Consider the following 17,560-nt stretch of genomic DNA (forward strand, 5'->3'; position numbering starts at 1 on the left):
AAAGCAACTGACTTTTGTATGAGCTGGAGCTCCTCCAGCTTATAGGACTTCTATTTATAAACTTTTATGCAGTTGCCATCTTAAGACAGACATGTCCAGGCTGAAGTAGCATGACCAACCCAAGAGCTAAGTTAAAGATATAGGTAAATTTCAAAATGCAACAAACTCCAAGGACACACACCAGTTTAATCTAGTGGCAAGTTACCACACCAGTGTCAGCTATGGTGAGGTTGCTGATATGTCTGATTTTTTAGGTTTTTATTTTTTTTGAAGCCCCTTAAAATAGAGGAAGTTTATCTTTGTTCAACTCTAGATATCATATTAAATGTTTTGTATAAATATACTAGTGTTAAAAAGAGCATATTGTTAGTTTCTATCTCCTGCTGTCCACAAAAGGCAACAAGCTAGGGCTAATATATACATACAAGTAAAAGGAATTATTTAGTTAAGTGTCCTGCAGCTTTGCAACCTGGCCTTCTGCATGCCAGAACATTATCCATACATAAAGGCATTTTTCTATATGGAATACAATGACTCATCCTACTACAGTTTCAGACTGAGAAATTATATTCTAGGCTTACTACAATTCCTAAAGCTCAAATGTTTATGTGGATCCTGCAGAGGAAGGGAACTTAGGGCTTCACCTAAAGGAAAAGGAGAATTTCTGATGCCTCAGGAAAAGTGGGGAGGGCTACATACACACATGACCTCTTAAAAGTGAGGGAGTTTGTCCTTAGATGGGCATGCCCACAAGTTTCCAGATTGGTAGAGTGCCTCAACTGTCTCTAAAACAAACTGTTTTTGAAGGATTTTGTTTTAAATGCAACACATTTTCCTCCCTTTACATTTCAACTCCTATGAAAATAAATTAGCTAATTCTTTCCAAATTCCTATTCCCAAATATTTGGAAGTAAGGGACATTAAATGTGGAAATAATGAGATGAGTGTTTGTTTGATTTGACTTTGTTACTAGAACAGACTAATTAAGGGGGCCTGCTGAATTCCATCCCTGGAAGTTTTAAAGAATTAGTTGACTCTTGCCAAGTGCAACATAGGTAGAAATATCCTGCCTGGTGGCAAACTGATGGGTAGGGACATCTCTTCTGGGGCTTGTCAGCCCTGTTTTCTGTGATGCTGCAATGCATATCAGTGGTGGAATCTTCCAGTGCAACAAGATTCCAGAACTCCAACTTGCTTAGTTGTTGAATTATCCATGTAAAATTATGATTTTTACATATATATATATAAAAGAAATATGTGTGGTGAAAGAGACCATCCAGATTGGGCCATGCTCAAAAGTAGAATTTTGTGACTGAAAAAGATGTATTAAAAATACACTTCAGTTAGTATGCAAATACTTTAATTTTCAAAATTAATAATCTGCTTTTAACTAAAACCACTTTATTAGTCAGGTTAAAGCAAATTAATGCTTAATGACCAGTATTGCTGACAAAAAGCAAGTACTTTACATCACACAGGTATAATAAAGCACACCTGGTATTTTAAAACTACTTTTTGTAACAGCAAATTCCCTGAGAACAGATATTTTACTCTAAACTGTATTTAACAATTTGATCATGTAACCAACTTGAGAACATTAAAAGTTATCATACAAGAACTTCCTTCTTCACTAAAACCCCCTATAAAAGTATAACTTACCGTGGCAGCTCCTACTACAATTATATGAGGTTTTGCCACAGAACCCTAAGAAACAAACAGAAAAAGGAATAAGTATTAAAATATTCTTAAATTCTATTAAGACTCACATCTTGATTAACTGTGACTCACTTGCCCATCAGCTAATGGCTACAAAAGAGTAGATTGCAGATATATATTGCAGAGAACATACAACTGATATATGCAAGATATGTAATCCTGATCAATTGAGCTTTTAAAGAGAGCATAAGCTCTCTTTAAAAGCTGTTTAGACATCTTCTCCTAAGGTGAAGCAAACTGTAGATCACACTACTCAACTTTTTATCTCAGTCTCAGCATTGTCAAACATCTGTTGGAGCTGCTGCACTGACCACTGTCACCCCAGAGGCGTGTGACAGCTTTGAGTAGGACAAGAACAAGGGCCAGTGTACTCAACAAAAGAGCACAAGGAAACAAACAGTCCTAAGCACCTCAGTACCAGTTTTATCCCAGCAGAGCAAGGAAAACCAGCAGCTCTCAATCTTTGTAGAAACCACAGAAAAAGAAAACCAAATGATAATTTCAGCTATCCTGATGGAAAGTGTTGTGCAAGAATGATCAACAGGATAGCAAAATAATCACTGTGAGCTATTACTAAATAACTCCAGGCTATTGAAAGGCAACAAAGGAAGAAACAAGAAAAAATTAGTTGCTGATCTGTAAATGTATTACTTGTTATCAGAGTTACATACAGAATAACATGACAGCCTGCCTCATAACTGAAACACATAAAAAAATAGCATGCTCATTGATGGAGATATTGAAAACAAATGAAAACAAATCAAATCAAAGAATTCTTGACTTTGCAAATTATTTTTGCCCTTTACTCTGAAATGCTCAAATTAACAAATATACAAAATCATAGAATCATAGAATATCTCAAGTTGAAATGGACTCATAAGGATCAAAATATTTGGTCACATTAAAGTGAAGTCATTGCAGCCACAGAGGAAGTAAAATGCCAAACCAGACTGAAATTCTTTTAGCTCTCAATAGGGTTAATTAACCTGCTCCTGTGAAGTAGGGTTTTTCTAGTTTGCTCAGGGGTTTTTAAGGTCCAAGTGATACCAGCCTTGGAAGACCAGGAGATACCCAGAAACATATGCACCAGCAAACATCCCCCTTTCACCACTCTGAAGTCAAATTATAGATCAGATTAAAACAAACCTCAGTCCAAGATTTGATACGTTGCCTCATAGAGCCATTAACTTCTGGATACCACAGAAAATCCTGTAAAAAAAAAAGGAAGAGTTACTCTGTAAGCTTAAAAGACAATCAGTAGACTAAAACCAAAAAATGAAAAAAACCCAAACTAGCTGCCATCAATTCAATTCTAAAGGAAAAACATTTGGCTCAGAGTGTGATTTCCTTATGATTAGCATGAAAAACCTGATATCTTACTCCAGCATGGAAAACAGAAAGCAAAGAAAAAAAAAAGAGAAGAAGCCAACAAATCCACAAAACTTTTCCCTCATAAAAAACAAATTTTTATTTGTAGTTCAGGAGTCAGAATTTCACCAAGAAGCTATTTTTTTAATGTCTGCCAAATGAGATGTCCTTGGGTTTCGACTGCAATCAGGGATAAAGTCACATAAGGTCACATCTATAAGGTATTAGAACTTGCTTTTTGCTCAGTTTTCCACATCCTTACCAGCAAATTTTCTTTGTGTCAAAGCTTAAAATAACTGATAGCATAAAATCATAATTTTCAAACAAAATCAAAACCTAACAATTCTTTAGATGCCAGGAGCAGTGCTCAGCTTTCATCTAGAAGGACAGTGTAGGTTAGTGCTTTTATGTCTCCCAGGGAAAGCCATGACTTCCTAGCATTTAGTTACTCCTCAGGACAGCACTGTTGAATAGCCTAAAAATACACATTGAAGGGAAATGGCAGGGACTACACATGCAGAAACTATTGTGAGGAAACTTTGTAACAGAATGCTGAAACACTATCAGCAGAGAGGAAATCTCTATCTTCCACTCCTCTGGATTGTTACATTCTGGTAGTTCACTTGAGTGCTGTCAATTCGTTATTTGGCTGTGGAACTTGCGAACAATCATGCAGTCCTCTACAGTGGCCGGAGGACAGAAGAGTAACTGTGACGACTAGAAAGGGCAAAATTAAACTCTCCACTTGTTTCCAGTAATTTTCTCTTTTGATGGTCAAGTATTTTCCACATTTGGATTATTGGGTCACAGTCAGTCTGAATATGGAAATTCAGCTACCATGCCAATAATGTCAAAGAGCAACACTGCAACAAAACAAGGAAGCAGCAGACTGGGAATATATTAACTATGAGACGTCTCCCAAAAGCCCAGACCTGCCATCTCAAATCTTTGTGGTTAAGGAGTTTTGAAGATGTGACCCTGTCATGCCAGCCCAATGCAAATCACACTGCATGAGCCTCTTTGTCATGCCTTGTGTTCTGTCCCATCTTTTCCAGCATTCAGATAACCACATGATGAACCACATCAGACCTGACTGAAAAGGAATCCTACAAAGTAACTTTTTGGCTGAATTGATTCCTGAAACAACCCACTCCACAGCTCACCAGTGCTAGCTACAGCACAAACACAAGAACATACTGTGAAGGCCAACAGAGTAGGTCAGCACATGCTTAAATTGCCATGGGCTTACCACCCTAAAATGTTATTCTGTACCCTAAATCTTAACCATGTACACAAACAAGTACTGAAAACCCATATTCAGAGAACTCAGCAAACACACTGCTTCTTCGGTTTTGGTGAATAGAGAATGAGTTTTCTTCAGGGCATAAATAAATACATGACTACCACAATGCCAGCACTGCTGACAGCTGTCATGGGAAGCAAAGAAAGCTACTGACGACAGCATCTCCATTGCCAGGGCAGAGGAGAACAGAGCCCTTCAGAAAAACTAGCCTCAAGTACTTTGTTTACTTTTTAAAAACATCCACATTATAATCAACATTGTGCTTATTTCTCCAAGCAAAAACAGTGGCACGATTACTTGTTGGGATAGCATAGAAAACTCAATGGCAATTACAATTACCAATCCAAGGAGACCCACATATATATTTTTTACAGCATGAAAAGAGTAAACTTCCTGGCAAAAAGGTATACTTGAAAAGGCCAAATTGTAATATCTGACAAAAATTATGCACAGTTCCAGAGCTTATGCCCAAAACTAATACAGGTACTCCACACAATACAAGTACTCCATGCCAAATTCTCTTAAAATATAGTATGTTAAGATGCACTGTGAAACATCTGTGAAATATTTATAAAGAATGTTGATGGTCTTAACCTTCTTTTAACTTTTCAGCTCTGACGGCATTTTCAGTGATATTGGATAAAATAATAACACGATTATGGTTTGCAATTTAACACTAGATAAAAACTTACCACTTTAATTGAAGCAGATTTATCTTCAAACGGGATATTTCCATGCTGTCAAAAACCCCCAAAACAATAAAAACAAAGTAAGAGAAACTTTGAGAATGAAAACAAAATATTTACATACCTATGCTAACTTGCTCTCACCCAATATTTATCTTCAGAGGAAAGGATTTTCCTTGTATAAACTTGTCAGTGTACTCACGCAAAATATTTATGCTGCTTTCTTGATAAAACAAGCTACTAAAATAAACAGTTATTTTTCCTGGAAGCAGTCTAGCCAACAAAGTCTCTGAAATGCTTTCTGCTCACTCTGTTACAAAGGTATCAAATATTTTCCTAAATTTAGCCTCCCAGCATAAGAAAAACTTATGACTTTTCCTCTTTCTTTTCTTACGCTGCCTTTTTCCAGCCTTCCTTTTTATCTGCCCATCTCCTTTACACAAAACAACCAACACAGTTTTAATTAAAGAATAAAAGACAATAGTGTCAGGCAGAAATAAAATCTATAATGCATTATTAAATTTTCTGAGTGAAAACTGTAAGTCAGAAAGGAAGGAGTCAGATATGCATTCACAATACTCCTTTAAAATTATAAAACACGGTATTAATTTTGGTACTGATCCATAAGAACAAGTGTACTTCTCTTCTTCAAACTGAGATCTTGATTTCAATAACACTTGACAAAAAATACTCTCAACTCAAGATCCATTACAGCACTCTATCATCTCACCATTACTTTTGGGCAGCAAGAACAACCTTGACTAAGAAAAACAGAGTTCTTGGATCAATCAAACATCTTGTTTTGACAGGTGGAAGTGATTGCATGCTGCATGCTGGACAAGCTGCCACCTTGCACTTCTAAGTGACAGAATTACTAAATAATTGACAAATCTGATGTACTATTGAAAGGTGTCTTTTCCATCATGTATGTACATACATCTATGAAGACACGTGCCCAAAAAGTATCACAGAGCAAAGCAAAACAGCATTTTGTTCAACAAATGATACACCTAAATCCTTTCTTCCTCCTTCCACCTGGCTGCAGTTTACATACTTAACATTATAAAATTCAGACAGCTCTTCATCGGTGATCAAAAAGAAGGTAAGACCTGAAGATATTTTTAGTTTCAGCTTCTAGTTAGACCTGGAAATCTGTCATTGCCCCAAGGATTTTTATGAACAGATTAGATCAGCAATTTAACTGACATTTTAAATGACAAATTAGAAGGCATGAATTATTACTATTTAAAAACACACAAAGGAGCAATCATTTTCTCATCAAGAAACCAAATGCAAAGCATAAATTGCTATGGGACAAGTCAGCTTCACTAATTTATTCCCAGGCTGCTGCAAGCTTTCTCTTGAGCTTCCAGTTCTGAGATTCGCAACTATCTCATGTGTACCCAAACAATTATTTTGGTCTAATCTTCTTCAAAAGACCTTTCTGCGCTTCTCCTTTCACATGGCAAGGCCAGAAAACAGTATAATTTGATTTTTTGAAGTTCAGAGTAGAGTTATGAGGTAAATTGGGAAGCAAGAAAAAAAAAATCAATCACCAAAACAAGCTATCTCACCTTAATTCCCTCTTCTTTGACTTGAGGATTTATCAGTTTTATGAATGAATAGAACAGCTGTCGAATTCTAGAATCTCCTATAAATACAACATGTTTGTCTATGAGGCAATTTTTTGCTTCACTGTAAAACAAAACAGCAACATTAAAGAAAATATGTACCTTAGAAAGAAGTATTCTCAAAATCTACGGAGCTATATAGATAATTCTAAACATTATATCCAGCTCTAAGGCATGATAAATTTTTTTTTACATGCTGAATTAATAAACAATTTATTGCAATTTGCACAGAATTGAAAATTAACTCTCCTGCTAATGTGATTAGACAATAAACTAAGCAGGTTTCCTATTATGTGTGCTACAAATACAGATGTTTCAAAATGGTAATACACAGCATAACTCAAAAAAAAAAAAAAGAGTTCTCTTACTAGGAAGTGAAAAACAGTCATAGAGTCATAGGTGATTTTTTTGGGATATTTTTACTTGCAATTTGACATGTAAGGTCAGCAATCTGCAAGTGACATATGCAGCCTCACGTGGCTCTCCATAACTTGTGCCAGTACTTCCATCACCAACATTTATTTGTATTTTTATACAGAAATACAACTATGGTAAACACTGTAGACACAGATAAAGTACTTGGAAAAGACTTCTTTCTCATAAATGTGCATTTTTGAAAGCCTAGAGTATCAGATATAAAGTGAATAACAGATTACACTATTACTACAATTACAGCAATTACTACAGCTGCAGTCAAACAAGGATGCTTATTTACAGATGAACAGAAGACATGAGCTTCCTTACCTATTTTTATACTTATGCATCATACAACTGTGAGGTTGCCATACTTTTTCTCCAAGAAATCTCCCACTGGACAGAAGATACTCACATGTATCACCACCTTTGAAATGTTATATTAAGATTAGAATTCAGACACATGAAATATAAAACATAGCCCTGTTGCCATTATAAAAACTAATTTGACAACATCTGAAAAACAGAAATTGAAATAATCAACAGCAGTAAACAAATTTAACTGATTGTAAATACATCTTGCACAAGCTTCTGCAAGTTGCCTTCTCACTCATTATACAATAGTGTTCTGTAAATCCCACTCCTGGCCACAAAATGTTAGTGTTCCCACTTCTGCTGTCAGAAAGATGCTGTTACTTAGAATGGCATTTCCTTTAAGAGACACCAATCCACTTTGCTATCTACTATCCCAAATATGAAATTATAGAATACAACTGTTGAATAAAGTAATCTTCTACACAGAATCACCATGCACAGCATCTTGTATAGAACATAAAACTCATTACAAGTTTTTGCAAGACATGGTCATGTGGTCACCTTAGAACAGGTGATATGGGTTAATACACAAAAAAACCCCCAGACATTTACACATCAATTTGCTAATGATTCTGAACTGCACTTATCTCTTCCAGTCAATTTGCTTTATGCTAATTAAGATTAATAATTTTACAGGTGCTGATGTTTCAGGTCATGTTAAATTTCAGATATCTCAGTTATGAAATCAATGACTGTTATCTTTCCAACTCCATGTCAGATTCTGCTGATTTATAACTGAACACAACTGAGCCCATTCATTGCAAGAGAAGTTGCTCTCCAACATTTTTGTCATACTTGGCATTTCCGAGCACTGACAAACAGGGAAATGGTTGTGAATGAAGTGGTACGGACTTGTTCTAGCTTGGGCAGAAACAATGTACCACTGCCCCTACCTAACACTTTCTCTGAAACCTTCACTTCATTAAGCTCAACTCATACTTTGGTTTTCAAGCAACACAATTTCCCTGATCCTCAAACTTGCAAACTCATGCAAACTATAACATCAAGTAAGTTGCATAAAAAAATGAAACTGTCAGGAATAATAAAAAAACTATCTAATCAAAAGCAACATGAGTTTGATAACAAGGTGGTTTAGAGTTATTACTGATATGAAGGCCTCCACTTTGCAGATGATGACAGCTGGGAGATGTATGAAAGTGATATAAGAGTGAACTTTGTAAAAGAATATCCACCACTAATCAGACTCGCTCTGACATCCATTAACTTGCTGAGAAAGATATGTAAGAAAATCAGGACAGTTATTCATGGTCAGACCAGTGGTCAGTCTAGCCTAGTTTTCCACCTTCAACAGGGGCAAAAAGCAGATGCTCAGAGATGACTAAGAAGAGGGCAAATAAACATTATGCTCTTGCCCAATATTCTCCCAACTATGTTCATTCCAAGGATTTAGTGAAACGGACATGCAGTCTTCAAGTTCTTAGCACCCACAGAATCCTTCCAGAGTTTTCTATATCCAGAGCTGATGCTTGAAGAATCATCTGCCTTTATCTGAATTATGGTTTCTACTAGATTTACCTGGGGCTCTCCCTGGTTCTTCAAGGGAACAGGGCAGTTTGGGCTTATATCTGCCATGATTTGAAGACCACTATCACTTCTTTCTCAATTGAGTTTTCGAGACGGGAGGATGTCCTTACATAGAGGTCATGACCCAAGCTCAGTAGCTCTGCACTCCATGGCACTTCCACCACAATAATTGCCCATAAAGAGATCAATCCTTCAATCCTTCATCCTACACTACATTCACTGAAGTTACATTCCAAACATCACACATTGTATACATTTCAAACATAGAGACAATAGTGCATGTCAATGGGTTATGCCTTCTTTCCCAACTCCAGGTACTCATTATCTTACCATTGCCCTGAGCAATATTAAAAAGCTCCTGAAACTCACTCAGGCTATTACTCAAGTTTGATATCTTCCTTTAAACATACTGGTAGAAAATAAGGGGAGAAGATGAAGTAGGGGAATAAAGCAAAACTGAAACAGCAGCCAAGAAAGTAAAGAGGAGGTTACAAACCAGAGAGTGCCTCCAGAAAAGCTCAACTCTGGATTTAGCAGGTGAAATAGCAGCTAAAGAACTATGCTCATTTTAATATACCACAACTACTTCTTCTTAAGATCAATGAGATCTTAAAAGAAGAAACCAAACAAACAACAAGAAACCCAACCAAAAAACCAACTCAAAACCCAAGAAAAAGAATTTCAAATGCCAATGTATACACAAACAAAGATAATTCTTTTTAAACTCTTTCTTTGTGTAAATTATCCTTCCAAAACATTAAGTTTTACGCTTACTTAGATACACAACATTATAGTTATACTAAGGGTATAATTTTTCTGAAATTTTTAATGTTCATTATTCTAATTTATCATTTCTCAAAATCATGGTTATTCAGTTGAAATTGTGAAATCTCAAAGTCTTCATTGAGCACCAGAGCAAAATGTTTCACAAAGTTTTCTCTAAAATACATACTCTCAAAGAGCTAGAAACTCAGTTTCTCTCTATTACTCTAAGTAAGAAATGTAGTTTTAAACAGAGTTTAATTTTAAGAATGCAAAATTCTAAATAAATTCTTATTTCCAAAATGGTTTAGGACTGTACCTTTGAAATATAACAACTGAAAACCACAAAGCATTAACTTCACTGGATAGTATGTAAACATTGAACCCACTTAACTCTCCACAAATTAAAGACAGCCTCTACCTTCTCTTTATTCACATTCTTTTGTAAAAAAAAAAATGTAGGTGACCCATAAATACGACAGTCTTCCTGAACACAAATGTGACCTTCCACAACCCCAGTTCAGCATTTTTTCAAAAAAGTAAACTTTATACAGGTAAGTTTGACTGAAAGTACACTGGGCTGCTCCTACCTATAATATGCACTTGCATGGCTGTGGCCCAAATTAGCTAAAACATTTCCACGTAATGACAATCAGACAAAAGGGGAAGTATAAAGGCACAACAAACACAGCATTCACTTACGTGACATAGCCTGGCCTTCACAGCCTAGCTACTTTGAGCCTGTTTGCAGCCCTACCTCAAACACCCTCTGGAAATCATAATAATCTTTTTTGGGATATTTTGATATAAAAATCTCAGTGTAAAATGTCTTATGTGTAAAAGAAAGTGCTTTCTTGTGATCATTTAAAATCTATTACCCAATTTCCTTTGTCAGTTGATACTTTTTGTGTTATGGCACAGTAAAAACCAATTTACCTTCCCCCAATAATTCCTAGCATTTGAGAACATTAAGAAGTTACTAGATTTCTCTCCAGGAACCAGAATTTTAGTTTATTATTTGTCATAGAGAAGCTGTTTCATTCTTCTGCCATTTATGTTGCTCTTTTGTACACACTTTCCAAGTTCTATCATACCGCTACTAAGAGCGGGTGATCAACACCACTGAGAGTAAGTGAGGTGCCAGTGAGTTTTAGCTGTGCACTATCAGTGTACAGCTAAAGCTCAACTAAAACCTGTTTTTTTCATTACATGCCAAAAGTACTGTGGCATTTGCTGAATTCAACTGTTTGGTATCACTGCAGGTTTGCAGAATGATCTCTTCGATTAAAGCACCTCTGCTTTAACCTATCCTAAAAATTCATCTGTTGTAACTTTTCCACCTTCCTTTTCTAAACTTCTCTTTTGAACATTTTATGTTCATAGAAGCCCAAATTGGTAAGTGTGTTTTCACTACAATTCCATGTCCTCCTACCTTTTAAACACTTATGGGAAAACCTTTCCCTTACCCTTTAATTGCTTCAAGAAACTAAAAGCCTTAGGTGAAAAAACTTGAAAGGTTTATAACAATTCATACAGTTTACATAAAGGCCAGCAGATTATCACCATTTTGCAATCTAAGACTCACCCCCCTTCTTAACTCTCACAGAATATACTGAAATTATACATATTTTATTTTCCTTGTAACTTGCTTGATATGTCAGCCCCCATTTGCTTAGTTTTGCAATCCCTCTTTAAAAATTTGCCACCTTCCTTCTGTCTAGTTTTATGACTCTTTTGTCCCTTAAGGAACACTGCACAACAGGCAAGTTCAATTACCTCATGTTTGATTTACTCTAGAATTCAATAAATGTTTCCAAGTCCTCCAATTTAATACTAGTCAGTTTATCAGACTTACGACATGCCAGCTAGAGGGTGAATCTAGGGAATTGTAAACACAGAGATCCCTACCCCTTTTTCCATTTCCACAATGAACTGCCTCGCTCAACCTTGCCTCCCTTGAATGCTAGCAGCCAAGTGTTAGAACACGACACCAGTTGTGCTACAACAAAAAGAGCCGCGGTCACCTCCCTACAGATCAACTTTTTCATTTACCCACAAAAACATACCACATTTTTCAGCGTGACACAGAAACAAGTAAATATATCCTTCAGCGGCTGCATTTGCATTTACGGATCATGCCAAGTTTCTCTGCTTCAGGGCCAAAACAACCCTAGCGAGGAGGAACGAGCCGAGCTCCCGGCGCCCCGTAACCGAGGCGCGCCCGTGCGCAGCCGGCCACGGCCACAGTGACACAAGCTCGCTCGGTGCCCAGAGCCTGGCCGCGGCAATGTCCACGGCCACCGACAACACGTGAAGGCAAGCAGCTCTCTACTGCGCTTCATCCACCAGAGCGGCCGGTTTCGTTATGTTTGAGGCGATGGTTCAAAGAGTGAAACAATACATACCAGATTTCGTACCAATTAAGACTTTAACCACTAACTGCCAGGTAATTGGCCATTAATCATGCCGTAAGGAAACAAGTGACAGGGAAGAAGTCACCCTCTACCCCTGCAGCTTCACCTGCCGCAGGCCGGGCCCCCGGAGCTGCGGCGAACTCCCAGTGCAAACACCGCATAGCCACAGCCCCGCCAGCCCCGCTCGCCCCCTCACTCCGCGGGGCCTCGCCCGACCGGCGGGGCCTGCGGCGACCCCCAGGCCGGGCCCGCAGAGCCCCGCGGGCCGGGTCCCCGCTGTCCCCCAAGGTCGCGTCTCTCGGCAGCCAGCGACCCGCCGCGCTACGCTGCCCAGACCGGCTGCCCCGGACGGAGGGACCCTCCGCCCTCCCTGCACGGCCGCGGTTCCCGAGCTCCGCCGGGGCTCCGCCTCCCCTGCCCGGCAGCCGTGGCCCCCCGCAGAGCGCCCGCGGCCGCCCCCTCACCTCGGTAGCGGCGGGAGGCGGCGTGGCAGGCGGTGAGGAGCAGGACGGCGCCCAGCGCCAGCGCCTTGGCGCTCCTCACGCTGAAGTAGTAGTTGATCTCCCGCTTGCCCCCGGTGTAGGCCAGCGCCGCCATCTTGGCTCCTCCATGACAACAGCGTGCGATGGGGCGGGCGGGCGCGGCGGGGCAGCACTGGGTCCCCGCCGGCGGCCAACGCGGACCCCGCCGCTGCGGCTGCCGCTGCCGCCGTCCCCGCCGCCGCGGCCGAGAGCAGCCCCACGCCCCCCGGCCCAGGGGCGGAGCCGGCGCCCCTCTCGAGGCGCCGCCGCTTCCCCTCGACCGCCAGCGGGCGGCTCCAGCGTTCGCCTCCCCGCCCCGCGGCGCCGTGAGGATGCCCGGTGGATTCCACGGGATCGCACCGCGCTCGGCCCGAGCCCCGCAGCTGAGGGGGCGGCGGCGAGGCGGAAACCCCCTGGGGACTCTGCTCCGTGAATGAGGAGCTGGGCGAGGGTCTGTGCCGTACACGGTCCCTATCGGGCACTGAGCAGTGAGGGCTTCGTTCCAAATAATGCGTTTGAAACACTTGTCACTCTTCTGTTGACAACGAAATGGCCATTCCAGGCTGGGAGACGCTCACTCCCTCTGAACGCGGGTAACTGTACAAGCAAGCTGACACACAGAATCACAGAATCAGATTCTGTGGAATCTGGAAAAGACCTCTGGGATCATCGAGTCCAACCTGTGACCGGGCACCACCATGCCAACTGGACCATGTCACTGAGTTTAAGGAAAGACATGCAGTCTTTCCTTAAACACCTCCAGGGATGGTGACTCAACCACCTCCCGGGCTGCCCATAATCACCTTTTCTCTGAAGAAATTCTTCCCAATATTCAACCTAAATCTACTGTGGTGCATCTTAAGACTGTGTCCTCTCATCCTATGGGAGAAGAGGCCAACCCCCACAGATTTACCTGGGTTTGGGTTTGCTGAAATCAAATCTTGCTAAGATTTACAAAAGGGAAATTCTGCTCCTCCACAGGCAGCTACGTGAGTTGGGCAGGAAATATGGGCTGGGAATCCAGTCCCTCATCAGTGGTGGGGCTGGGAAGTTGCCACCAAACCCTGCAGGCCCAGAGCAGGGCAGGTTGCCACAGGAAAAATATTTCCACAAAATAAAGTAACCATATATAAACCGTACAAACAAATTTAAAACTTAGGAAATGTGTGCAGTATGTAGTCACATAATGTTATGTACATACAAAATTTGAGTTCTAAGTATTATTCTGATGTGTTCTGTTACTATATATTCAATGTATGTCCCATTTCTATCCAACTGATGTCTTTACTGTCTGCCAACATGTATAGACTATACTCCTATTCAAGTCTGTCTGTTGATTCATTCACCTTTTCAGTATTCTTTTTAAATAATAAAAACACTTCACTATTTTAAAATGCTCAGGTTTATTCCCTCAGGGAAAGAGAGAGAAAAATGGTACCAAGTATACAGATTGGTAGTTACTTGGTTATGTTTTTCCAGAAAACCCCCAACAAAACCAAACCAAAACAATTACAACGACAAAAATACGGACAAAGCAACCCCCCATTTCTGGTTGTAGTAGGGATTCTTTTACTCCATTAACGAAAAATTCTCATTGATGCATTATTTTTTTGCTCATGTCTCATTTAAAAAGCCAGGAATTTTCAAAGCCTTCTTACTGTGAGCAAACTTGATTGTTAAAGTTTGTTTAGATTGTTAAAATATTCCTGATAGTGCTTCAGTTTCTTTGTCTTAATTTCATATGCATTTTACACTTTAAGAAGCAACTTAAACACTTTTAAACATAATCTCTAGCTAGACTATTTTGTAGCTTTTTGCATTGTTGCTCATAATGATTCTTTACAGTCTTATGAAATGTATCTTTCCTGCAGTCATTGAGGACCACAGATACTCTTCTTCACCTGTTTATATAACATTTGTTCACGAACAAGTGAGACTTTTCATCCCACCAAAACATATTTACTTCTGCCTGTGTCATTCTGCAATGTAAATATGTTAAGTTTGAGGGCTATGGGGCAAGTCTGCAAGGTCCATTTATGACGAGTGCAGCTCCTCAAAACTTACCCAGTTTGCTGCTGTTACTATAAGCAGGGCAGATCCAGAAAGCATGGGGTTCTGCCAGAACTCCTGCGATCTTGACTCAGCTTCTCAGTTAGAGTGGGCACAATTCTTAAGCAGGGAAATTTAATTTATTATTTTTTATATTTTTTATCTATATTTTATTTATTTATAATTTATTATATATTTTATTCTCAAAATCAAAAAATTAATTCAAGTCTCCACAACAAGGTTGTCTCTGGAGAATTTCAGGGATTTTCAACTAAATCATCATCTTTCTATAAAAGAGCAGCAGGAACTAAAATGCTATCAAAACAACCATATTTCTGTTTATATATATCTCAGAAAATTACAACCCTTAGAAATAGTAATTCTGTCATACAGCCTTTGGAGGGCTCTTTCAGATCTGCTGCCTGCTGCTGGAAGTCCCTGGGCATTCCTCACTTGCCATGAAGACCTAACACTGATCTTTAGTAAACTCCATGTGTGGATTTCAACTGTGCTATTTTAGGACTGTACATGTTGATATTGTTGCAAGTTGAGATTCTTAATTAAGATAGTCCCCCTATGTATATTAAATATTTATATGGGTGTGAGCAAGACATCTGCTTTTACTTCCATGCCTCTTTGGAGACATTGCTTAGGAGTTTAATAACTGAGATCCCCTTCATTCAGTCAGAAGCTTGTGGCTGAAGTGCTGTGAGTTAGGAAGTGATTTGCAGGCATATGGTCTCTCTTCTAACATGCTCCTCCTTGTTTTTCACAATTTGGCATCATGACATATACCTAAGTAATTCACACCAAAACCCCTATATATAAAAGGCCTGATAGAAAAGGCTAATTAGGAATTGCAAAGTACCCTATAAAACCAGTTCCAGACATGAACTATTATTAGCTAGAAACAGCTTTGTGCCTTCTTTATTTTCCTGATCAATCTATTGTGCTGAAAGTAAACCAGAGGGTTGCTAGCCCTTCTGATCAGTCAAACCTCAGCTTTTGGTTTGCAAATGCTACAGCTTCCCATTGGCTTTCTGCTTGCTCTGCTGAAAGCATCAAGGACCATCAGTAGGAGGGGAACACTTAGAGCAGACACAGAGGGAAGACCCAGAGAAGAGAAAAGTGTTTCCTTTGAGAGGCAGAGGAGATATGACACTGCTGTACACGTGGGATAATATGTATGAATATTACAAGTAAAATGCCTCTGGAAGAATTTTAAATATGTTTTTTCTACAGGGGTAGCCTTGGGTTAACTGGTTTATTTATTTTCATAAGAGGCTGTGGTGTTTTCTATATTTCTTAATATCTGACGCTGTCATTACCGTGGTTTTTGGCTGCTCTATTTCCTCTATGAATCAATCTAATAACAGTCAGGAATGAAGGGGTTCATCCCACCTAATTCCACTCCCTCATAGAGAACCAATCTATTTTAAACTAATCACCCTCCCTCTGCAGAATTGAGATAGCAAGCAATGTGGTAATTTACTTGTAAGTTAAAATACAGTGAATGACTTACCATGAAGAATGGTGACTTTCTGTTCAATTTAGAAAATAAATTTAAATTGGACAGATCCCATTTAAACAGATATAATTTAGAAGAGGTAATTCTTCTTTTAATGCTTCCTGACCTTTCCTGGCAGGCTCAGCATAAATGGAAGGAGAACTTTGTGCCATGGGTCAAACCTGGCATACGAGTTTGCCGATAAACTGAGCTGGCAGATGTCCTTTTTTCCTGTTTTCAGTATTACAGCCATGTGTAGCTTCTCGAGTTGGAGCTGCTGTCCTCAGGCAAAGGCACAATGTAATCACAAGGGCTGGGAGCATGTAAGAAAATGAAGTGGCTATTGTAGTATAAAGTCAGATGTAACAGAGACCTGACATTTAAGTATTTTCAGAGGAATAGTAGGGCATTCTTATGTGATATTTTCCCCTCTGAGTTTGTGTATAAGAGTATAATTTTTCACAAATCTATATAGAAAGGAATATAAGCACCAGAGCTAGAAAAAAAATTATCTCTTACCTCTAATCTTCAAGCTTTATAAGGGAAATGATCACATGTTCACAAGGAACATTCTGTCTGTTATATAATAAGTAGAATATTCCCTACATTAACTTACATGTTAAGTGTTGACTAATTAATTAGTAGGATCTGCCATACCCCAAACCATATCACTTCTTAATTTTAATGGTGCAGCATTGCCAAATTGCTCTGGTCAAATTGTAATTCCAGAAACAAAGCTATGTTTCCAATGGATTCCTGGGGGGTGTAGAAATTTTAGTTATACAGCTTTTGCCTGGGCAGCTTTTGGGTACCTGCCAAATGATGGCATCAGACATTTTAATTGCTGGGTTTTCAGCCTCATAATGATAATCAATTTTCCCCTAAGAATCGAGGTTCCATGTGGCATGTGTATGCACGGTAGCCACCTATTGCAAATATTTGATTGCATTAATGAAGAAGAAGTATGAAGTGTAAGAAGTCTTTTTCTAAGTGAACTTGTTCAATCAACCAGTGTAGCCTGAGTACTGAATTTGTAGCCAAATGCTGAAGCAAATATGCCCTTAAATCTGTAAGATCCTGGAAATTCTATCACCAATTACTGCTTTTACAGATTTCTAATTTTGTAACAGTTATAATAACGATTTCTCAATAGTCAGCACTAAAATCAGACTGGTATTAAGTGAAGTAATTATGAAATCACATGTACAAAGGCCATATTTAGCTTTATCACTAAGAGATAAATGCATCTGTTGTTCTATGACATGAGGC

The 17,560-nt window shown here is 39.1% G+C and overlaps 1 protein-coding gene across 6 annotated transcripts in view; it reads right to left on the reverse strand.

Annotated features, from left to right (window-relative positions):
- Positions 1 to 12,949, reverse strand: part of CASD1 (CAS1 domain containing 1) — a 28,729-nt gene extending 15,780 nt beyond the window's left edge. Inside the window, exons 1-6 of one of the 6 annotated variants that reach the window (XM_084204439.1) lie at positions 12,679 to 12,949; positions 7,449 to 7,545; positions 6,648 to 6,768; positions 5,080 to 5,124; positions 2,863 to 2,925; positions 1,660 to 1,704 (exon numbers count right to left, since the gene is read on the reverse strand). In XM_084204439.1, coding sequence (XP_084060565.1) covers positions 1,660 to 1,704; positions 2,863 to 2,925; positions 5,080 to 5,124; positions 6,648 to 6,768; positions 7,449 to 7,545; positions 12,679 to 12,811 — 504 coding nt within the window. In that variant the 5' untranslated portion in view covers positions 12,812 to 12,949. Of the gene's footprint in view, positions 1 to 1,659; positions 1,705 to 2,862; positions 2,926 to 5,079; positions 5,125 to 5,197; positions 5,276 to 6,647; positions 6,769 to 7,448; positions 7,546 to 12,205; positions 12,428 to 12,678 lie in introns of those variants that run through there. The other 5 variants (XM_084204442.1, XM_084204441.1, XM_084204440.1 and 2 more) reach the window with 5 other exon arrangements.
- Between the last annotated feature and the right edge of the window lie 4,611 nt (positions 12,950 to 17,560).

Source organism: Fringilla coelebs (genome assembly GCF_963513975.1).
Source record: "Fringilla coelebs genome assembly, chromosome: 1".
Classification (NCBI taxonomy): domain Eukaryota; kingdom Metazoa; phylum Chordata; class Aves; order Passeriformes; family Fringillidae; genus Fringilla; species Fringilla coelebs.